Source organism: Protomyctophum bolini (genome assembly GCF_963924005.1).
Source record: "Protomyctophum bolini genome assembly, chromosome: 7".
NCBI lineage: Eukaryota > Metazoa > Chordata > Actinopteri > Myctophiformes > Myctophidae > Protomyctophum > Protomyctophum bolini.
In genome coordinates, this window is record NC_137868.1 from 3722842 (window position 1) to 3747313 (window position 24472).

General features: G+C 44.1%; 1 protein-coding gene across 1 annotated transcript in view; it reads left to right on the top strand.

The window, feature by feature from the left end:
* Positions 1 to 1300: 1300 nt before the first annotated feature.
* The window catches only part of gon4lb (gon-4 like b), a 59424-nt gene continuing 36252 nt past the window's right edge, over positions 1301 to 24472 (top strand). The window contains exons 1-17 of the mRNA XM_080767312.1: positions 1301 to 1383; positions 2590 to 2823; positions 4718 to 4825; positions 6973 to 7220; positions 8578 to 8652; positions 9316 to 9366; positions 10812 to 10859; positions 11918 to 12016; positions 12552 to 12665; positions 14300 to 14524; positions 16734 to 16944; positions 17175 to 17276; positions 17793 to 17833; positions 18780 to 18877; positions 20178 to 20397; positions 21933 to 22019; positions 22766 to 22979. Coding sequence (XP_080623438.1) covers positions 2670 to 2823; positions 4718 to 4825; positions 6973 to 7220; positions 8578 to 8652; positions 9316 to 9366; positions 10812 to 10859; positions 11918 to 12016; positions 12552 to 12665; positions 14300 to 14524; positions 16734 to 16944; positions 17175 to 17276; positions 17793 to 17833; positions 18780 to 18877; positions 20178 to 20397; positions 21933 to 22019; positions 22766 to 22979 — 2095 coding nt within the window. The 5' untranslated portion in view covers positions 1301 to 1383; positions 2590 to 2669. The remainder of the gene's footprint in view (positions 1384 to 2589; positions 2824 to 4717; positions 4826 to 6972; positions 7221 to 8577; positions 8653 to 9315; positions 9367 to 10811; positions 10860 to 11917; positions 12017 to 12551; positions 12666 to 14299; positions 14525 to 16733; positions 16945 to 17174; positions 17277 to 17792; positions 17834 to 18779; positions 18878 to 20177; positions 20398 to 21932; positions 22020 to 22765; positions 22980 to 24472) is intronic.

Sequence of the window (24472 nt, forward strand, 5' to 3'; positions counted from 1 at the left end):
CTTGACGTCATCATTTTAATAATTAATAATTATTTAAATTAAATTAAAAAAAAGTCAGTGTGTATTATCATCGGATTATTCATGACAGGTTTTTGGTCGTGAACACATGGCAACATAATTATGACTAAAATATCTTAACCTTAAAGACCGCAAGGTCTTTCTTCGGTGCTGTCCTTTTGGACCAATGCTGTGCTTGACGTAGTACCCTGTACTGTTTGCATCTTATTGTAAATGGTAAATGGTGCATTTATATAGCGGATAAAGGCGCTTTACATAGATTGTGCATTACATTCACCCATTCATACACCGATGGCAGCGGAAACCATGCAAGGCACCAACCAGCACATCGGGAGCAATTAGGGGTTCAGTGTCTTGCTCAAGGACACTTCGACAGTAACTCTGGGGGAGCCCGGGTTCGAACTGGCAACCTTGCGGTTCCCATCCAGGCACTCTACCCCTGAGCCACCGCCGCCCCGGAATTGCCCCGGAATTGTCTAATAAGGCCTACAATTATCTATCAATCAATCAAACCCTCCCACATAATTTACACACAAAACCCACAGGAAAGTTTTCTTGTGTCCTAAACATCATTACAATAAGATCTGGTTGCAAAATGGGTGAAGTGGCCCTTTAAGGGATACTTGAGCTATGATACCCACGTAAACTTTTAATTCTAAATAAAAGAAAAGTGTGACAAAATACTGAATGGATCATATGTGGAGTATCAATGTTTTATTTTGTGTGTATATTATTTTTTATTTTCTCTGTTTTATGATGAACTATATATATATAACAAAAAATACTATAAAATGAAATGTAGGCTGTACAAAATTACAAATACAACTTGATTCATAGGCTACGTTTTTTTTTCCAACATTATTATATTATTATAATAATATGTTTCAAAGTCACTCACAATCCTGCGACATTTTCGACTAATCTTTTTGACTGCATTTCGCGGGATCATTAAATGTAATATAGGCTTCAATAAAACATATCGTCTGTGTTTTAATACAATTTATGAATCATTATGCTCTGTAGGCCTATCTGTATTTGACTGTATATGAATTTACTTTGTGTAACAAAGGGACATGCTTTTGCATACTTAGATTATACACAGTATAATGATTTAATGGATGATGTATACATAAATAGCCTACATGTTATTATAATAATTAATGGGGGAGGGAGGAGGATGCATATAATTAAATTACATCGAACGAAAGGCAAGTGGGAACAATAATCCAACAGCACATGCGTTTCTCTCTACCGGGACGGAGGCGTTTGAGTGGAACACACAGAGAAATGGCGCCCAGCGTTCGGCTCGGTGTTTATTAGCGTCGTTAGCTTAGCGTCGGTGTTATTTAAGCACAACACGAACAGGTAAGACGGACAAACAACTACTTTAATAAACATACGCGGTATCTGTGGTTGTTACATGTAATTCGTCTGGTTGCATAACAGCCAACATTCCGTATCTAAGCCTTCTGGCGACAGATAGCTGCTAGTTGCTAACGAGAGATAATAACAACAATAACAACGTTTTTTTACTTCTACGTGCTGCTTGCACGTTATTTATGGGGGATATTCGTATGATTCGTATACATTTTCATATGTATATCATTTATATATTCGTTGGGTGTTTCTCTAGTCTCAAACCCCCTTCAAATTAAACGCAAATGTGTACAAATATGATGAGAAAAGACCTAAGCAGATATTTGTAATCTTTCCATCTCTTTGTAGTGCCAGACAGTAGTTTCCAACTTTCCAAGAGGATGTGGCAGACTGTAAAAATAATGTCAATTTACAATTTAGATATTTTGCAGACCCTCTTAATCCGAAGCCATTTACTACAGTCGGTAAGCAAGAACATCACATGGCAATGCATCGAAAGCAAGATGTTAGGTTCTTAAAGAACCTATTGATTGAAATATGTATTAACAGTTTGCAGAATTACAGTATACATTTCAAGCACAGCTCAATGCAAAGACTGTTAACTGTGAGTGGACGACCCTATAAAGCTATTATGCTATCTAAATTACATAGGTGTAGCCTGTTGGCATACGCCTGTAAGGTCGTCGAGGCTTGTGTGTCAACTCTGAGACACTCCTGACGGTACTGTGGAGACGATATGAGATGAGTTCAGTTAATTAATGATTTGCACCTTGTTGAATGAGTGCGTCACACGGGTATTAGGGACACCATTTGCCACTGGTCCTCAGTGGCTTTTCAAGATCACTGGCCCCATTGCAGCTGCTGGACCGGGAACATTTTTGTTTTTGAGCGGTGCTAGCCCCTCCTATACGCCCAGCTTTCCGGGTTTGTGTGAACACCAACATTGGCTTGTGATTGGCTGATGATTGGATTGGCTAAAGCAAAGTCCATATTGAAGATAAAATTCACACCCGTGTGAATTCTAGTATAAAGCAATACGGTATAGGACTGCAAATCATAGACTGTGCATACAATACCTCCGAAAAGGCATGTCATGATGGAGACATCCAGATTGTATCATCTCGGCGATATATATATTCATCACCATAATGGCCCCACCCGTAACCGTAACGTTGTATACCCTCCTCCACACAGAGACTCTTCATGGTTTTCGCCACGCCGCCGGCGCCACCACCCCCGTCCTCACTGAGCCGCTCGGTGGCAGAATGAGACGCATGGCGGGCCGCAAGCGTAAGAGCAGCTCCCCGCCGGACGCGTCATGGCCGCCCGCCCCCGCCAGCAAGGCTCTGAAGAAGGACGACATGGTCTGCAGCTCGCTGCTGACCACCGATCTGGACGGACACCCGAAGCAGAGGTCTGCCCTCCCAGGTACACCACACTCTTCTTCTAGTGTCTAGAATGATGGACACCCGAAGCAGAGGTCTGCCCTCCCAGGTACACCACACTCTTCTTCTAGTGTCTAGAATGATGGACACCCGAAGCAGAGGTCTGCCCTCCCAGGTGAGTAACGCTCTTCTTCTAGTGTCTAGAATGATGGACACCAGAAGCAGAGGTCTGCCCTCCCAGGTACACCAAAACATGAGTCACGCTCTTCTTCTAGTGTCTAGAATGATGGACACCAGAAGCAGAGGTCTGCCCTCCCAGGTACAACACACTCTTCTTCTAGTGTCTAGAATGATGGACACCAGAAGCAGAGGTCTGCCCTCCCAGGTACGCCAAAACATGAGTCACGCTCTTCTTCTAGTGTCTAGAATGATGGACACCAGAAGCAGAGGTCTGCCCTCCCAGGTACACCAAAACATGAGTCACGCTCTTCTTCTAGTGTCTAGAATGATGGACACCAGAAGCAGAGGTCTGCCCTCCCAGGTATAACACACTCTTCTTCTAGTGTCTAGAATGATGGACACCAGAAGCAGAGGTCTGCCCTCCCAGGTACACCAAAACATGAGTCACGCTCTTCTTCTAGTGTCTAGAATGATGGACACCAGAAGCAGAGGTCTGCCCTCCCAGGTACACCACACTCTTCTTCTAGTGTCTAGAATGATGGACACCCGAAGCAGAGGTCTGCCCTCCCAGGTACACCAAAACATGAGTCACGCTCTTCTTCTAGTGTCTAGAATGATGGACACCAGAAGCAGAGGTCTGCCCTCCCAGGTACACCACACTCTTCTTCTAGTGTCTAGATTAATGATGGACACCAGAAGCAGAGGTCTGCCCTCCCAGGTACACCAAAACATGAGTCACGCTCTTCTTCTAGTGTCTAGAATGATGGACACCAGAAGCAGAGGTCTGCCCTCCCAGGTATACCAAAACATGAGTCACACTCTTCTTCTAGTGTCTAGATTAATGATGGACACCAGAAGCAGAGGTCCGCCCTCCCAGGTACACCAAAACATGAGTCACGCTCTTCTTCTAGTGTCTAGATTAATGATGGACACCAGAAGCAGAGGTCTGCCCTCCCAGGTACACCACACTCTTCTTCTAGTGTCTAGAATGATGGACACCAGAAGCAGAGGTCTGCCCTCCCAGGTACACCAAAACATGAGTCACGCTCTTCTTCTAGTGTCTAGAATGATGGACACCAGAAGCAGAGGTCTGCCCTCCCAGGTACAACACACTCTTCTTCTAGTGTCTAGAATGATGGACACCAGAAGCAGAGGTCTGCCCTCCCAGGTGGTATACCTACATGAGTCACACTCTTCTTCTAGTGTCTAGAATCAGTGGTTCCTGATCCTAAACTGGAGAGGTACCAAATGAGTCCCGCTGTTCTCAGTATCACAATGTCATTTAGTCCCCACACCGACATTTATTTTGTCACTACATTTTGCAAAATGTTGTCCTCTGCATTCACCTAGCCTTGCGTAGCGATACGAATACCACTGCATGGATATTGGTCTCGTCCCTCTCTGTGTTTTAGACTTTATTTCTTTCTTTCTCGCAAAGTCCCGCCCCACTTCACGGGGCCAGGCTCTTCTACGTAGACTTCTATTGAAAAGGGACAACCCGGAAGTTTACAGAATGCATTGGGAGTCTATGGGCTCACGCCGAGTACATGAACCAACGTGACCACCGGGCTGTTTTCTGACCCCTCAATGTCGTTATTCTGTCTTACTCTATGGCTCTGGTTATAGCCTGGTTCCAGACCAATATGGTAGGCTGTGATGTCCTTCCACACTTGAGAGGGGCCAGACTGGGAGCAGTGTGCCAATGTTTTCTTTCATTGATATATTGTCTGTCTGTCTGTCTGTCTGTCTGTCTCTAGGCAGCGACGGGGAGGAGGAAGAGGACGAGTGTGACGTGGATTATGTCCGTCCCTCTCAGTGCTCCCCTGGTGGTCGGGACCGAGAATTACACCTGTTCATCACTGTGGGTGAGTGGTCGCGACGCGAGCTTGTAGGTTGGCTTTTTTTCCCGGCATGCAGCTAAGCCAAGATTTTCATACTAATGTGTCTTTTTAAAGTTAAATCAGGGGATGGTAGGTCGCCCTGAAAATATTCCCTCATAATATGGGGTTGAGGATGCCTGACATTGACCACAAATATCACCTAATACTCTTCAGTCACACAATATTACTGACATCAATCCTCGCAAAGTAATTCACACAAACACACCTACAGTATGTAGGCAAGATGCTTCACTTATGACATCCAGGGGCGGCAGTGGCTCAGGGGGTAGAGTGGCCGGTAGAACGTCCGTGTTAGAAACACTAGTGTTGGTCATGTTTTCTGTCTCTCTGGATGTCATTGCTCGTGTCTGTAGGATGGCATTCTTTAAATAAACCTTTTACTTAATAAATAAATAATAATAAAATAATTGTGCTCATGTCAAATAATAATTGCAATGACCCTAAACTAAAGCAGGGGTGCCCACACTTTTTTGACTTGATAGCTACTTTCAAAATGACCAGCTCAATAAGATCTACAGTACCCACCGAAAAATATTATAACACCATTGCTGAAAATGGCTTTGGAGTAGCGGCGCTGGCATTACACGTAAGACAAATACTTTTGGAATGGGAAGAGATTTTGTATTTACTTTGTAATTCTACTGACATTTGTGCACAGCAACACTCTTGAAAACAAAGTATTCCATTGTGGGTTTGAGCTGACAGGCCCCTTTTGGAAGGAGAATTCCATACTAAAAGGCTTTCTTACCTTTCTTTGTAGTTGTTACGTCCCCATCAAAGAGGTCCAGGTGTTATTTTGTGCAAAAGCTCCTTATTGGCTATTTCCCCTACCATAAGCCCTAAATGAATTGCATTGAATTGAATGGGGCTATATGGGGTGTTGTGCTAATTCGCTTATTTCCATCGCTCAAAATTAGATTTTTTTTGTATTATCATCTCTTCATAATGTAAATAATAACCCAAGCGGCACACTTTACTACTTCTTTCGATGGAAATAACCGAATTAGCACAACACCCCATACATCCCATTCAATTCAATGCAATTCATTTAGGGCTTATGGTAGGGGAAATAGCCAATAAGGAGCTTTTGCACAAAATAACACCTGGACCTCTTTGGTGGGGACGTAACGACTACAAAGAAAGGAAAGAAAGCCTTTTAGTATGGAATTCTCCTTTAAGCGGCAGATGCCAACAATAGTTTATATTTAAATTAAATAGTCTTTAGGGGCATGTCATGTGATCTACTTGCCTGGCCTTTGTGATCTACTGGTAGATCACGATCTCCTTTTGGGCACACCTGCCCTAAAGCCTCTGTTGCTCTTCTATTGACACAAGTAGATAGATCCTGTGGTCAGGTAGGACACCTACTGGTTGAGATGAGGTACTGCACGGAAGTCAAATCACAACATATCCTGGGCTCTACTTTTGACATGACTACCCATTTTTTTTAGGCATGTGTTGTTCTTGCTTACTGTAAATCGCTCTGGATTAAGAGAGTCTAATAACATTTCCGCCCCAAAGCATTGAGGTGACCGATTCTCACACGATTCTGATTTAATTGTAATATGTATTGTCTTGTCTCAGTGTGTAGTTGAATGAATCCTCTTATTAATGTCTCTCTCTCTTGTAGCAAAAACACAAGAGTAAAACATAAATAAAAATAGACAGTATTTTTATTAGAAGTCTTGCTCAAATTAAGAAAAGAGATTGCACAGGTGTCTGAATCTATAAGGATCTTTTTTTCCGATCAATTGTGCAGCACTATGTACAGATTAAAAACATTTAATTCGTCCAACTAAGTCGAGGACTGTACATTTTTTACCCATTCTAGGCGGGAACCCCTTTTGGTGTTTTAAGCATTATGTTTGTAGCTTGTAGATCTGCTATTTTTTTTAAATCATGAAAATGTGTGGGGCACACCTTTTGAATATATTCTTTCAGAACGAACATTTTTAACTCAAATCTTTGCTTCTGGGAGGTCCCTGGAACAACGTATTATATAATATATATGCTATATTTTTGAAAAATCGTAAAAATGTGGCGCAAATCTTTGAACATATATTCTTTCAAAGTGAATGTTTTTAAATCAGGTCTAAATGGGTTTTTAACAGATGACGGTGCCGGTGCCGGGGGGAACAACAGGACCAGGGTCGAGGAGGAGGGAGGTCCTTCCTGGGACAAGGATGCTGAGGACGGGAGGATGGACGGCTGGTTGCCTAGCAACAGCGACCCCAGCGACGATGACGATGCTGAGGATGCTGAGGAGGACGAGGAGGAGTTTGGCCAGCTGGACATCGACCTGGAGAGGAAGTCCAGAGAGCACAACCTGACATCGGGCAACATCCGGTCCATCCTGCACGTCAGTATCACTCCCTTACATAAAAATGTCTTCTACATCCTGACAGTTTTCATTCTGACCTGAGATCAGATTCTAAAAATGTCTTCTACATCCTGACAGTTTTCTGAAAAAGCTATGTTTCTATGTCAGTCGTTCTTCGATTTTTCAAAAAATAGCAGATCTACAAGCTCGTAGCGTGCCAGAGCTTGTAGATCTGCTATTTTTCAAAAGCTAACACCAAAAGGGGTTCCCGCCCAGAATGGGATAACATCAGTGTTGAATTCGTCGACTAAAAACTAAGACGATTTTCTTTCCGTAGACTACCTTTTTTCACTGACAAACTAAATGAATTCTATGATGACTAAAGTAAGGCTAAATCAATTGGCAATTTCGTCAACAAATAAAAACTACACTGAAATGTTAGGAAGGGACTAGTAGACAAGAGATCCGCTATAAGTCATTTTACACTTGGTTGCATGCTGAAAATAGTCGATCTACAAGCTCACAACGCGTCACGCTGCGACGTGTTGTGAGCTTTTAGATCAGCTATTTTCAGCAAGTGTAAAACCAGTCATTACGACGGCATCAAGACCCGCCAAAATACATTTTAGCTGACCTAATCAACTGTAGTTTTAGTTGAGTAAAATCTTATAACATTTAGTCGACTAAAACTAGACTAAGACATTCCAGGTGACTAAAATGTGACTGATATCATTCATTGGTTTAATGAAATGCTACGTTCACATTGACAGATTCACTACTTTGCAATGCATTTTTATTGCGAGCCAGAGACATGATCATAAAAAGCTACAGTTCCAAGACGGTAGTCAAACTATTGCCAAAACCCACAATATTGCCAACATGTTAATGCACATGAATGGAACAATGATTCCAGCCTCACTCCCAATCTTCCGCCGTAGTCTGAAAACCCACCTCTTCAGACTCCACCATGGCCCGTAGCACTTACCCTAGCCCCTTATATAGCATTTTATGTCGACTTGGATAGTATTTTAGGCAGACTTATAGCTCGTTAGGGTAGAAGGCACTAGAATTGCATTTTATGTAGTCATAGCACTTTATAGTACACATGTATATTGTATAATATATAATATAGTATAGTATGTATAGTTGACATAGATACTCCACTGTTACGTTCTTAGTTTATACATGATTCATGATAACTACTTTTTATTATTATTGTGTGATGTATGCCATGCTTTTGTTTTTGCTTAAATGTAAGTCGCTCTGGATCATTCAGCGTCTGCTAAATGCCTAAATTGTAAATTGATTAGTGAATGAACCTCCGAAGTATATTTTTTCCCTGGGATATGAACACATCTGACGGTAGACTTGTCATCTCTCTCTCTCTCTCCTTCAGGAGGTCATCACCAACGAGCATGTGGTGGCCATGATGAAAGCTGCCATCAGAGAGACCAAGGACCTGCCGCTGTTTGTGAGTGTCACCAGCTTTTGTTTTTCTGAAGGCAACGGATCAAATGTTTTAAAGGACAACTTTAGTTTTTTTCAACCAAGGTTGAATGTTTTAGGTTGTTATTAGAGAAAGTAAAAGATGCGTTTTTTTATTTCCATTTGCTGCTTTCTTTCGTTTTAGGGATTTTAGCTGTTTTTGACAGGGGGGCTAAATATGTATTTTTTAACATTTTATAGCGATTTATTTTTTAATTATTTACTATAGTCCTAATAAACCCCAGGAAATTTCACCTGTCCACAAAAGATCACGGGATCTACTGAATGTGACAAACTGACATATTGAGCCTATGACACACAGTGTGGCTTCCCCCCAGTAGGCTACCTTCACATTCAGTAGATCCTGTGATTTTTTTGTGTTTATTAGGGCTATAGTAAATAATAAAGAAATAAATCGCCATGATATTTTGTAAAAAAATACATATTTAGCCCCATGCTCGAATGCCCCCGCCACCCTGTCAAAAACAGCTAAAATCCCTAAAATGAATGAAAGTAATTTTATGAATAAAATAAAAAATTACTCATCTTTTAGTTTCTCTAATAACAACCTAAAACATGAACCTTGGTTGAAAAAAACTAAAGTTGTCCTTTAATATGAATGGATTTAATGACAGTATCTCTCTCACAGGAACCCAAGATGACCCGGTCCAGACTCAAACAAGTAGTGGCTCAGGGAGAGGTTTGTCTCTTATATATATTTTGTTAATTATCAGTATTATTAGTATATCATTATGTACAAGAGTGAGTCTATAAGTCGTTTGAGTATAGAGTGTATGTGCATGCATAAAGCGAATGGCAGATCGAGTGGCAAAGTGAGTTTAACTTTGTTTAACCCTTTTGGTGTTTTAAACATTATGTTATAATTTAGCTATTGAAAAATAGCAGATCTAAAAGCTCATAGCGCGCCACCGAGTGGCACGCTACGAGCTTGTAGGTCTGCTATTTTTGAAAAATCCTTAAAATGTGCCTCAAATCTTTCCGGAAAATTCTCATGATTTAGAAAACTTTTTTTTTTTAAATTTCGACGTCAGGCCCGAATGGGTTCGTTTTATCAGATAAAACTTCTCTGTGTTATGAATGGGCTGTCGAGGCCAGAAAGTAGTTTTTTTTAAAACTCAGTAGGCGTTCCCGCATAACTTCCGGGTATGATGATGATGTCACACACATACCCTCTATTCTGCTAGTAATATCCTACCTGACGTTCACAAAATGTTATTTCTGTTTCTACAAAAAGATTTATCGTTTTTGTACCTGCGTGCAGATCAATATTCGCAGATCATACATTGCATTCACCATCGCCCCCTGTGTCTGACCATCTTTAGTGCATCTTTGCTACATTATGTGCTTTTGCGCTCCTCTGTTGAAATCCCATCTACCTGCCTATAGGGTGCATGTCAAAGGAGAAGGTCACTCACAAAAATGACTTATTTTGTGTCTATTGCAAAAGCCTTGAATCCATGGACATTATTTTTTATTTTCTAGAGCCATTAACTTGATGAGTGGCATCAGCACCCATACCCTAGGTAGGGTTAGCGAAAGGGCCTTTCTGTGTGGAGTTTGCATGTTCTCCCCGTGTCCCCTTAAAAAAAACATGCAGTAATCCTGGTGTCTAAAACGGCCTCCCCCTGGCCAGCCGGGGCGCCTGATGGAGGGGAAAGGAACTGGTCTCTATACTGCCTCCCCCTGGCCAGCCGGGGCACCTGATGGAGGGGAAAGGAACTGGTTGGAATAACGTGTTCCTTCCCTTCCACACGATGCGTCAAACCGGGGAAACCCCTCCGACGGGTGGTAAGAAGTGGCTTGCACTCCTCATGCATAGAAGGAAGCGTGAGGTCAGTCCGTTGCTCTCCCCAGGTTGGCAGAGGGAGAGTTACGCCCAGGATTAGAGTTTAGGAAATTGGCACCAGGTGAAAAAAATGAGTTACAAAATCATGGAGAAAAAGAAAAAAAAAAGCTCCATGGATTTAAGCCTTCATGGGGCGTGTAATCAATATAACATAATTATACAAATAAGTCCTTTTTAAGTATGAAGGGGGCTAAAATCATACAGATCTGACCTGGAAGTGAAACGTGCCGCTGACATTGTGACCCCTCTCTCTCGGCTTCCTGTGTCTTGGCATGCAGTCTGTCCTCAACCTCAACCTGTCACCCATCAGAGGAGCCCTGGCCAAGGTTCGTCTCCTCATCCTCACATCCTGACATAAACACATCTATTGTTCTCCTCATCCTGACATGAACACAGCTATTGTTCTCATCCTGACATGAACACAGCTATTGTTCTCCTCATCCTGACATGAACACAGCTATTGTTCTCATCCTGACATGAACACAGCTATTGTTCTCCTCATCCTGACATGAACACAGCTATTGTTCTCCTCATCCTGACATGAACACAGCTATTGTTCTCCTCATCCTGACATGAACACAGCTATTGTTCTCCTCATCCTGACATGAACACAGCTATTGTTCTCCTCATCCTGACATGAACACAGCTATTGTTCTCCTCATCCTGACATGAACACAGCTATTGTTCTCCTCATCCTGACATGAACACAGCTATTGTTCTCCTCATCCTGACATAAACACAGCTATTGTTCTCCTCATCCTGACATAAACACAGCTATTTTTCTTCTCATCCTGACATGCACACAGCTATTGTTCTCCTCATCCTGACATGAACACAGCTATTGTTCTCCTCATCCTGACATGAACACAGCTATTGTTCTCCTCATCCTGACATGAACACAGCTATTGTTCTCCTCATCCTGACATGAACACAGCTATTGTTCTCCTCATCCTGACATGAACACAGCTATTGTTCTCCTCATCCTGACATAAACACAGCTATTGTTCTCCTCATCCTGACATAAACACAGCTATTGTTCTCCTCATCCTGACATGAACACAGCTATTGTTCTCCTCATCCTGACATGAACACAGCTATTGTTCTCCTCATCCTGACATGAACACAGCTATTGTTCTCCTCATCCTGACATAAACACAGCTATTGTTCTCCTCATCCTGACATGAACACAGCTATTGTTCTCCTCATCCTGACATGAACACATCTATTGTTCTCCTCATCCTGACATGAACACAGCTATTGTTCTCATCATCCTGACATGCACACAGCTATTGTTCTCATCCACCATTCTTCTGTGCGTTAGAATCTGATCTCGGGTCAGACTGGGTTAAAACATATGGTTGCACCCCTCCCTCCCTCCCTCCAGGCCCCTCAGTTCGTTGACATCCCTCTGGAGGAAGAGGAGGATTCGTCGGACGAAGAGTACTGCCCAGACGAGGACGAGGATGACGAGACTGCAGAGGAGGTAAAGGATCGGCCCGTCGCCATTATTACATCATCACAATTATTACATCATCGCAATTATTACATCATCGCAATTATTGGAGATGATCGGCAATTATGTTTTTGCATAATCGGTCAATCGTTTCCATATTGAAAGATGCCCGTACATTTTTAAACGTTTTTCAAAAATGGCATATTTAGTAGCTTGTAGATCAACTATTTCCGCTATTTTGTATTTTTTTTATAAATGTATATTTACCCTTTTGGTGTTTTAAGCATTATGTTATACTTTAGCTATTGAATAATATTTATCGGTTTTAATTCATTAAGATGTATGATGATGTTTTCATTTGGTCAACCTTAACATTTATTAATGAATCCAGTGAGGATCCAGTCACGATAAAATTAGGCATAATGTGTTAATTCCACGACCGCGTCTCTGTATCGCTTTCGGAAATTAGGACTTGGACAATGGTGGGATAGCGGATGAATTTATTATTTATTTAATACATTTTGTAATCGTGACAGCCCTAATGTGTGTGTGTGTGTGTGTGCAGTCGTTTCTCAGTGACGTGGACAGCTTGGGGTCGTCCCCCAGAGTGCCCAGAGGCGCGTCCAGACAACACCCCCCTGATGACGGTGTCCTGGAACACACTCACTGTGGCACAAAGGTACCACTCACTCACTCACAGTGCACTGGAGGAACACACCCACTGTGGCACAAAGGTACCACTCACTCACTCTCAGACCCCTTTTCCCCCGGTTGGTTCCCAGTGGGAACCGGTTCAGTTCTTTTCCACCGGTTGGTTCCCAGTGGGAACCGGTTCAGTTCTTTTCCACCGGTTGGTTCCCAGTGGGAACCGGTTCAGTTCTTTTCCACCGGTTGGTTCCCAGTGGGAACCGGTTCAGTTCTTTTCCACCGGTTGGTTCCTAATGGGAACCGGTTCAGTTCTTTTCCACCGGTTGGTTCCCAATGGGAACCGGTTCAGTTCTTTTCCACCGGTTGGTTCCCAGTGGGAACCGGTTCAGTTCTTTTCCACCGGTTGGTTCCCAGTGGGAACCGGTTCAGTTCTTTTCCACCGGTTGGTTCCCAGTGGGAACCGGTTCAGTTCTTTTCCACCGGTTGGTTCCCAGTGGGAACCGGTTCAGTTCTTTTTGGTTTTTAGTCCATGAGCGAGAGCTCCAAAATTGGTGGGCAAACTATACCCTATATTAAATTGTTTATAGGATCAATACCAGTAAATTAATACATGATAACCCTTCCACAGTAGTAGCTTTTTTTTTTTTTTTTGCATATTTTCCTACATAATGCCTCATTTGCATATTTTAAAATGTAAAATTTGTAATACAATAAATCCATTGTATTCGTGTAAGTACTCAATTGGGGAAGTTTAATGGTGATAACAATCTAATATAGGTATGGTTTTGCTCCACTCAATTCATAATTAACGTTTCAATTTTGGAGCTCTGGCTCATGGACTAAAAACCAAAAAGAACTGAACCGGTTCCCATTGGGAACCAACCGGTGGAAAAGGGGCCACAGTGTACTGGAACACACCCACTCTGAGTACCTGTTATCAATAAGCTTTGGGCTTATCAAGCCTGTTATCGAGCATAGCGGCCCCATGACGTCATGTTTATGCAATCACAAGACGAGAGGCAATCAAGAAATAAATGTAATCTCTCACACTGGCACAAAAATGTCACTCTAAAAGACTGTATTGATACCTGCCAACCAGCGCTGTCAAGGGTAAACAAAATTACACTTTTAAAGTATTATTTTCCAAAAGATGCCGGTTCTGTTCAGAATTCGTCACCTCCTGGCGTTCCACAAATTAATAGAAAATGCTTGACAGTGGGCTCGATAAGCCTGATGGATAAGGTGCTCCTTATCAATAAAAACTAACGAGCTGCACCCATAGAGTAATAAAATGATAGCGTTAGCTACTGAGGGCTTGGCTGGTAAATGGTGCATTTATATAGCGCCTTTATCCAAGGCGCTTTACATAGATTGTGCATCACATTCACCCATTCACACACACACATTCATACACCGATGGCGGACGGAAGCCATGCAAGGTACCAACCAGCACATCGGGAGCAATTTGGGGTTCAGTGTCTTGCCCAAGGACACTTCGACATGTAGACAGGAGGAGGAGGAGCTGGGATTCGAACCGCCGACCCCAGGGATCATTGGACGACCTGCTCTACCTCCTGAGCCACAGTCGCAGCACCCCTAGTGTGTTGCAGTGTGTGTGTGTGTGTGTGTGTGTGTGACCTCCGTCTCTCTCTCTCTCCCCTGCAGAGAGCCAGATGCTCCAGACAGCTGCAGCGTGTGGATGCTGCAGACCCCACGGCTCCACCTCCTCCTCTTCCTCCTCCTCCTGCCTTCTGTTGTTCCTCCAGCACGCCTGCAGCGTCTCCGCAGCACCTCCTGCTCCACTCGGGGCCCACGGACACCTCCTTCCTGGAGAGGCTGTGTGCCGTGGAGGAGGAGCTGAGCTTCAGCCACGACTGTCCCCCCTACCAGGTACGTACACGCACACACATGTGCACACACACATGTGTACAAGGCATGTGGAAAATAATCGATGCGTATCGATACAGACGTGTGCCATGCGAGTGCATCGGTTCATACACTGTGTATCGGATACAATTGACGGGTGAAATCTCGATGCATCGTTCGCGGAGTGCTTGCATCGGTAAAATCCGTGGTTGCACCGTTTTTTCATGGTAAATTTCACCCTATCCTGTGTTTCCGAGGCGCATTGAACGTGCCATCAGAAAAGGAAGAAAAAAAAGGTCTCTCGCAGCGCACACACACAGTCAGTGAACAGAAGCTACCGTACGGCGGTGCAGAGTAGACACTGTGAGACAACAAACAGACTATAAAGAGCACCCGCGACTAACAGAAGTGAGCCCCACGCATTAAACAAGAGAAGCACCACCTTTAGCTTTATAAAATAGCTGTCCGAGGAGCTTTGTCCGTCGATCAGTTGACTTTTCACTGTAGCGCTGCGTGCTGGTAATTATCCACACTCCACAGCTGTTCTCACTGATTCTCCGACGCGAATCTGCGTCGCGATCATCAATTTGTAATTAAAGAAAGCTTCTGCAGTCTGCACACACGTGTACAACAACAACAACGCCACAGCTGGGTGTACTGCTTGTGTTTAAAGTCGTTTACAACCGTTTCACAACTTTCCACTGTCCAGCTTTCCCCTGCTGTTCTCTGGGATAGAAGCCTTATTTATATTCTGCAGCAAGACGGTGTCGCACGCCTAAAATTGCAGATCCACAAGCTCACAGCGGGGCGTGGATGAGACGTGTTGTGAGCTTGTACATCTGCTATGTATTTATAACGTTAATAATACATACAGGCCAGGGTCTTCAATGTTTTTCAGGTCAAGCCAAGGACCACTTAGCTGAGAGTGAGAGATCAAGCAGGGTCCCTCACTATACATAGGCACTTATATTATAAAACTGTGTTGCAGATTAAACTAGACAGACTTGTTTGACAGCACTACGAGTGTGACCTGTAACTTTTGTTTTGTTTATTTGTTTCTTTTCTATTTATATGTTGGTAACATTAATTGATGAACGATAGGCTATTACATTTTAATCTCTTGAACCCTCTATACTCAAAACCTCAAATTGGCCTTTGAGATATAATAATTATACTAGTATAGCCTATGATTATTAGTAATCTAACAATTCCACAATAACCAGCAGAGAGCAGACCCTTTGTTTACTTACAGAATTCTATAAGTTGGGTTGTTTGAGATGCAGAGCTATAATACTAACCTACAGTAAAACAATAAATTGCTTTGAATTTAAATGTAATGCATTTTTACATGTTTTGGGAAATTAATAGAGTTTTAATATAAATCCTTTCTATTGTGTTGAATCGCCATCAAATCGCATTGCATCGGATCGCAATGTCCAGAATTGAATCGCCATCAAATCGCATCATATTGCATCGTATCGCAATGTCCAGAATTTAATCGCCATTAGATCGCATCGTATCGGTAGAGGGGTGAATCGTATCGCATCGCATCACCAGGAGATTCCATGTATCTCTAAAGTATTGTATCGCTGGCAGTGCATCAAGATGCGTATCTAATCGTGAGATGAGACGAGATTCACATGCCTTTTAGGATTGATTTTAAAATTATTTTACTTGTCTATAAAGCTCTCAATGGTCTCGCACCTTCCTACCTACATGACTGCCTGCCTAAATATGTCCCAAACCGCCCCCTAAGGTCTTCCACTGCTGGCCTGCTCGCTTTGCCAAAAAAAATGGCAACTAAAAAATACGGGGAAGCAGCTTTTTGCTTCTACGGGCCGTCGGCATGGAACAAGCTCCCACTGTACCTTCGTCAGGCAGCGTCTGTAGATATTTTTAAAGCTCAGCTCAAGACCCACTTCTACAACATTGCTTTTAATTGATCTTTTATTTTTTATTTTGGTTATTCATGTCCTCACTGTATTGCATTACTGCTTGTTTTTAATGTTGTTACCTTGCTTTTCTTTTATCCTCCATTTTTCTGTAAAGCACTTTGAGCTGCATTTCATGTCATGAAAGGTGCTATACAAATAAAGTTTTATTATTATTATTATTAATGTGTACGTCACCCTACTCAGAAGTTGGGGGTTGTTCGTTTTGTGCGAGTGTGATTTTCCATATCGCCCAGCCGAAATTGCAATGTACTTTAACCCCCCCTTTGTGTTTCCTGCAGGGCCTGAACGAGGTGGACCCCAGCGGCCTGGTGGCGCTGCGGACGCGCTCCAAGCGCCCGCTGCGCGACGTGCCCCTGGGCCTGCTGGAGGCGGAGCTACGGGCCCCCGACACCACGGCCGACATGTACGACGAGGTGGTCCCCACGGTGCTGGAGGAGGACCGGCACTGGAGCCGCTGGCTGCAGGGCCTCATGGCCTTCGACAACGAGGGTACGCACGCACACACACACACACACACACACACACACACACACACACACACACACACACACACACACACACACAGGCTGCAGGGCCTCATGGCCTTCGACAACGAGGGTACACACACACACACAGAGACACAGACACACACACACACACACACACACAGAGACACACACACACACACACAGACTGGCTGCAGGGACCGTCTAACTAAGTAACAATGTGTGTGTTTTCAGAGGACGGTGACGATGACGACGACCCAGAGTACAACTTCCTGGAGGAAGTAGACGAGCCGGACAAGGAGGACTACAGGACGGACCGCGCCGTGCGCATCACCAGTACGCACACACGCACACACGCACACACACACACACACACACACACGCACGCACGCACGCACACGCACACGCATACACATGCACACGCACACACACACACACACACACACACACACACACACAGACACATGCGCATGCACACACACACGTCACTGAACCAACCCTACTCAGAAGTCGGGGTTGTCCAGTGTGCGTGCGTCAGTGCACTACGGTGTCTGGAGTGCTCCCCGGGGTGGCGAAAGCTAAGCGTAGCTAATTGCAAGCATTTAGTACGGCATTTTTTCTTTGGCCCATGTTTTTACTGGTTGAAACGACCAGTTTTAACTGGTCATTCGTAAAAATAAGCCCAACACTGTGCTCTGTGACGTGATCGGCACTGAAAAAAACTGAGCACATTCCTGGTGCGCGTATCCGAACGCACCCTTAGTTCAAGTCACAGCGCGGTGCGGAGTTGTTTTAATATTAACGTTATCATAGTTGTTATTCGTCTTAATAACATTCTGCCTTTTTTTTCAGAAAAGGAAGTGAATCAACTGCTGGAAGAACTCTTTGACACGGTGAGTTGCATTGCAGTCTGGAGCAACGGAAGCTCTGATCACCAGTCAAATATAAATGCTTCCGTCATACAGTCTGGAGCAACGGAAGCTCTGATCACCAGTCAAATATAAATGCTTCCGTCATACAGTCTGGAGCAACGGAAGCTCTGATCACCAGTACAATATAAATGCTTCCGTCATACAGTCTGGAGCAACGGAAGCTCTGATCACCAGTACAATATAAATGCTTCCGTCATACAGTCTGGAGCAACGGAAGCTCTGATCAGTCACACAGTCTGGAGCAACGGAAGCTCTGATCAGTCACACAGTCTGGAGCAACGGAAGCTCTGATCAGTCACACAGTCTGGAGCAACGGAAGCTCTGATCAGTCACACAGTCTGGAGCAACGGAAGCTCTGATCAGTCACACAGTCTGGAGCAACGGAAGCTCTGATCAGTCACACAGTCTGGAGCAACGGAAGCTCTGATCACCAGTCAAATATAAAGCGGAAGTGAAGCCTCCTTCCCCACTTCCGTTTCGTCTTTTCAGTCACGCAAATTCATCCTAATATAAATCGAAATCTTATAAGAATATATAGCTGGCTGCCTAGCAGAAATTTATATTAAATAAATAATGTAAAGATATTTGAAATATTCATTTCCGTGAACAGAAATGCCAGCTTCCTCGCTCGGCTTTCGGGAGTAGTTCCAGACTTCTGTATAGCATTCATTTAACAAAAAATAAATACATAACTGTTACATTACAGTCCTTCCTGTTCATATTACGTCTTACCTTATCACAGTGCATACACACCCTAAATTAACACGTACAGTATTTTAACAAATACGAGACGATGCCATTTATGCATTTTTACGTCCTCATTGACCCGGGCCTTTTCAAGAAATGAGGCAAATGGAAAACTTAATGTCTTATATAATGTGTCCTGTAATAATGATGTGTTCTTCAGTTCCAGGATGAGGTGGTCGTTGAGGAGGTGGAGGGAGAAGAGGAGGAGGAGGACTCACAGCAACTTGTACCCAAATACAATGTCCCCCAAGCGCTGCGGTACTGACCATGCACGCACACACACACACACACACACACACACACGCACACACACACACACACACACACACACACACACAGGCCTCCCTTCGGGACAGGGCAGCAGAGTGGTGCTGTGTCTGTTTGGGTAGGGAGGTAGAGAGAGATGTCCTCGGCTGTGGTCTTCTACACTCAGTGACATGTAGGAGAGACTCTGTGACAGAGGAGACATTACATTACAGTACAGTACAATACAATATGCATAAGTGCATTGTATGTAGTCATAGCAAGTCATAGTACATATGTATAGCATAGTATTATAGATGTATAGTTTATATGTATAGTTTCATTATATAGATATTCCACTGTTACTTTATTAGCTTACGCATGTTTCATGATAAATGTTTTTATGTGATGTATTCCCATGCTTTTTTGTTCTTGCTTAATGTAAGTCGCTCTGGATTAAGAGCGTCTGCTAAATGCCTAAATTGTAATCATGATAAAATGGCACAATTTTTTTCCTACTCGGTCTGTGTCTCATAGGAGGGCTGTGTCTCATAGGAGGGCTGTGTCTCATAGGAGGGCTGAGGTCAGTTCAGAAACCCGTCCACCAGTGACATCATCGACGGGGAATCCAAGCTAATAGAAAATGCAGTCATGAAAAGTGAAAATGTGAAAAATGTGAAAATGGAAGCCATCGTTCTCACGATATTAATGAAAACATCTTCCTAACGGTGATGTGGACGGGTTTCTGAAGTGCCCACAGCCCTCCTATGAGACACGGACTGAGTCGAAAAATATTGTGCCATTTTATCATGATTATTAATAGTGAGGACCTATTATATGAAGACGGGTGGTGAAGTGGTCCTTTAACCCATTCTGGGCGGGAACCCCTTTTGGTGTTAGCATTGTTATGCTTTAAGCTATTGAAAAATAGCAGATCTACAAGCTCATAGCGCGCCACCGAGTGGCGCGCTACGAGCTTGTAGGTCTGCTATTTTTGAAGAATCGTGAAAAGTGACATGAAAGTGTTTGAGAACGACTGACATAGAAAAACATAGTTTTTCAAGAAAACAGTCATGATTTAGAAGACATTTGCAGAATCGTTCCCAGGTCAAAATGGGTTAAGACCTGAGGGCGATTTAAAAAATGTAAATCTAAATTCCAACAGTTTGCTATATCAGTATTGCTGCTCAATGTCTTCCCATGTCAAGGACCCGCTTTGAACCGATTGTATTGGTTTGTCTCTCTCTAAGGAGGGGGGAAAGTTAAACCTAACTTGATTTTACTTCCTCCACTCTCTCTCTCTCTCACGCTACAGCTTCGACGCGCCGCTAGCCAGCATGCTAACGGAGCGGCGGCGTGTGGTGCGCCAGCAGTACGAGGCGGCGCAGCAGAGGCGAGCGCTGCTGGCCACGCCCGGCCACGGCCCCTCCCCCAAGGCCCCGCCTCCCCCGCAGCGCACGCTGGTGACGCGGCCCCCCGCCACCCTGCTCCTGGACCGCGCCCAGAAGCTACGGCTGCAGCAGCAGGTCCAACAGGTAAGGGCCCTCACCGTTAGCTACAGGTCCAACAGGTAAGGGCCCCTCCCCCCAACAGGTAACCCAGCGGCAGGCTGGGGTCGACCGCCATTGTTGGCTTGTGGCGGACATTTGTTTGTTAAGTGTAATGTTTTTTTCATTTGCTGCTTTAGGGATTTTAGCTGTTTTTTCTTGGGTTCTAGTAGGACTGTAGTAAATAATAAAATAAATATTCGCTATACAATTTTGCAAAGAAAATAAACATATTTTAGCCCCTTGCTCGAATGACCCCGCCCCCTGGCAAAAACAGCTAAAATCCCTAAAACGAAAGAAAGCAGCAAATTAAAGAAATGAACACTCATCTTTTACTATCTCTAATGACAACCTAAAACATGAACCTTGGTTGAAAAAAAACTAACGTTTAGAGAGACCAGGTTTACTGCATGTTTTTTGTGAGGGTACCTACCCTAGGGGACACGGGGAGAACATGCAAACTCCACACAGAAAGGCCCTTTAGCCAACCCCGCCTCGGGTATGGGCACTGATGGCGCGGAGGAGGAAACTTGCCGCCAGCACCCACAGCGTCCCCTAGCGGGAATCGAACCCAGGACCTTCTAGCTGTGAGGCGACAGCACTACCAACTGTGCCCGGTGTCCTTTAACGTTCCATTTTTTTGCCACGGACATACATGAGTGAACGATAATATTACCAGAAAGGCATGAATAGATGGCCCTGAATGACCACACCAGGTCTGTAACTCTGAGAGTGTTCAAATGGGGACCCTTACGGGTCTGTTTGGTTCCATTTGAACAGTCTCAGAGTTAAGGAGGTCTTTGCAAATACAACATTTGAGAAGCACTCGTACTGGTTGGACTCCTAATGGGCCATATTAGAGTCATAGTAAATAATCGTCATACGTATTCTGAAGAAAACCTGGAGACGTGACATTCAGTAAGTGGGTATTATGATCAGAATAATAACATTATAATGGTGTTTAATGTTGATTAGGTCTTAATAAACACGACGTTTATTCAGTTGTAGATCACTTTATTCACTGTACACCGGCTCGACATGTAAATGCTGTTCCCTCCACAGTTCACATCTGATTACCTGCGCCCACTGCGCATGCGTATATCCCTCAGAGTACATTACCGTAAAGGAGTACTGTCGTAAAGTGGAACACAGTTAACATTTAAAAACAATTGCCACGGACAAGACTAAGTCTTTGCCACGGACACATTTGTCCGTGTGCGGACATGTTGGTGACCCCTGACCCCTGAACTCTGAACAGCGGATATTTCCTCGACTGAAGCTATGACAAAAAAAAAAAACGTTTGTCGAGAATGCCCACTATACCTTTTTTTTTCCCCCACTGGCGGAAAAGTAAATAAAAACTAAGCTATGACGACTAAAGCTAGAGCACGCCTATTGGCTGTTAACAAGGTCCACGCCGTTGAACTTCACGTGAGCATGTCGGGCGGGCGGCGTGCGGGCATGTGGTCGTGCGTGCGGGCAGGCGGGTGAGCGTGTCTAATGATGTCTGTCTCTCTCTGCAGCATGTCCAGCTGTTGACCCAGGTCCACATGTTGACCCACCACGTGGAGAGTCTGCACTATGAGGCAGGCGTCACCAAGCACTACCTGGTACGTTAACTATGGCAGCCAACCTCTCCTTCAACTGGTTATTATTTACAGGAAATGTAGTCCTCATACACCAGTTTTAGGTGATAAGATGACCACCCAAAACTACAACATGATGTCCCTGAGCCGCGGTGGTAAGCCACTCGCCGTCTCACCCAAACTCCTCTCTGTTTTGGTGGTCACCTTATCAACTAAAACTGGAATAGTGAATGAATAGGCCTTGCCCTTTTAGATAAACGTAACGGCGCGTGTCCTACAACGACACACACACACACACACACACACACACACACACACACACACACACACACACAGGCCTCCCTTCGGGACAGGGCAGCAGAGTGGTGCTGTGTCTGTTTGGGTAGGGAGGTAGAGAGAGATGTCCTCGGCTGTGGTCTTCTACACTCAGTGACATGTAGGAGAGACTCTGTGTCAGAGGAGACATTACATTATGTTACAGTACAATAGATCCTGGTGTCAGAGGAGACATTACATTATGTTACAGTACAATAGATCCTGGTGTCAGAGGAGACATTGCATTACGTTACAGTACAATAGATCCTGCTCTTATGTTGCGTTCACACGGGAAGACGCAAAGACGGATGGAGTATAATTTGGAGCAGCTACATGCATCTTTGCATCGTCATGTCGCTGGCTCCCATTGACAAAGAACGTTAGGCTGTATCTTTGCATCGTCATGAAATGAACCGTCCTTGTCTGTACCCGTCTCTCCTCTCTCCTGGCTTCAGGAGGAGCTAGGTCAGTACGCCAGGAAGGTCCCCAGGAGGCCTGCAGCGTCCACCAGCAGCCAGCAGAGGGCGCCAGTGGAGGGTGGCAGCAGCAGCAGCTTCAGGGCCTCCAACCTCCAGGGGGCGCTGGAGATCCTACAGGAGGAGGAAGCGGCCACCAGGGGGCAGACTGCTCCCCCCGTCGCCCCCAACACCTGGCTGCCCAAGAAGAGGAGTGAGTCGTCAAACGTTATTATGTGTTTTAACGATTAACACACACAGAACGGTGTTGATTCTGACAGCAATTTTATTTTATTTTATTTTTAGTCCTTTGAATAGTTTAGTGTTAATCACATTGTAGTCACCTGGAATGTTTTAGTGTTGTGTAGGGCTGACCTTCGATTCCGTATTTGATGATCGATTGTCGACACTTCGAAACCCGGGGGGGGGGGGGGGGGGGGGGGGGGGTAAACCATAATAAGTAAACTTTAAGAAGAGATCTGCAGTCATTGTGCTGCAGACTGCAGTGCAGAGTGCATGAGAGCAGCTCCGCTTGCTAATTGAGTTGACATTTGCGCAACTTCACTGCATGGCATTACAGTAATTAGTTATTTGCCAGCACCTGCTCCAATATAGGCCTAAATCAAACTTTATTTATATAGCACATTTAAAACAATAAAAGCTGACCAAAGTGCTGTAGGCCTACAGGCTGAAACAAGTGGAGCATCACCATCGGCGCACAAAAAAAAGCATAATTAAAAGAAAAAACACAGGCAAATAGTATAGGCTACATAATTACAATAATACGATCAGGTGCAATTAAATGTCAAAGAGAAAAGGTGTTTTGGTCTGGGTCTGTATATGAGCTGCTCTGCTGCATGGGAGTTCACAGTGATGGAACGGTCAGTCTTCAGACAAGAAAAAATATATATATCGCTGGCAACGGCAAAATCAATTCTCTGCATCGCCAAAATAAATCTATAGGCCTAGTTTCATTCGTGCCATTATACTCAGCCAATATGCACAACGCAGCGCATGAGATTGCAGATCTTTGAATTTTCGGTGCGCGCACTCACCATGTGAATCCAAGCAGGTCCTCACAAGTATAATGTACACCGCCAGGCTCCACAAGGTTCTCAGCGCAATGGCGCATCGATAAAAGTTGGGATTTTATAGTGGCATTATTCAGGCAATACTCAACAGATTGTTATAATTCCAAGTGATCTATAAGTTTATATTTTCATTTGGGTGTAAGTAATGTTTTTATATGACTTATCAAACATGGTAGCCTATATTTAATGTCCACTGTGCTGTGGTGCATGCGCTTGCCTACACTCTCTCAATTAGGGATTTTCCCAGCGGTCATTTTCACTCTCGTGTAGCCTACAACCTTTATTCAAATAGGGTATTTTAAAATGCAACCACACTTTCGATTTATTTTTCCTGGCACCTGGGACTGCAGCTGCACTTGTTCAGTTGACTTCCTTGTTGTTCACACGGGGAAAGAGGAGGCGTTGAGAGGTGCTGCGAGGCGCAAGCGTGGCTCGCGGACCAAATGGGGCCGTCTCGCGGACCAAAAGCGGACGCTTTTTAAAAAACTACTATTCGATTCAAATTTTAAAAATCGATTCCCGTGCGTATCGATTGAACGTCGATTAATCGATTTTTTTGGGTCAACCCTAGTGTTGTGTTTGTGACTAAATTAACTGTAGATTTAACCCATTTTGG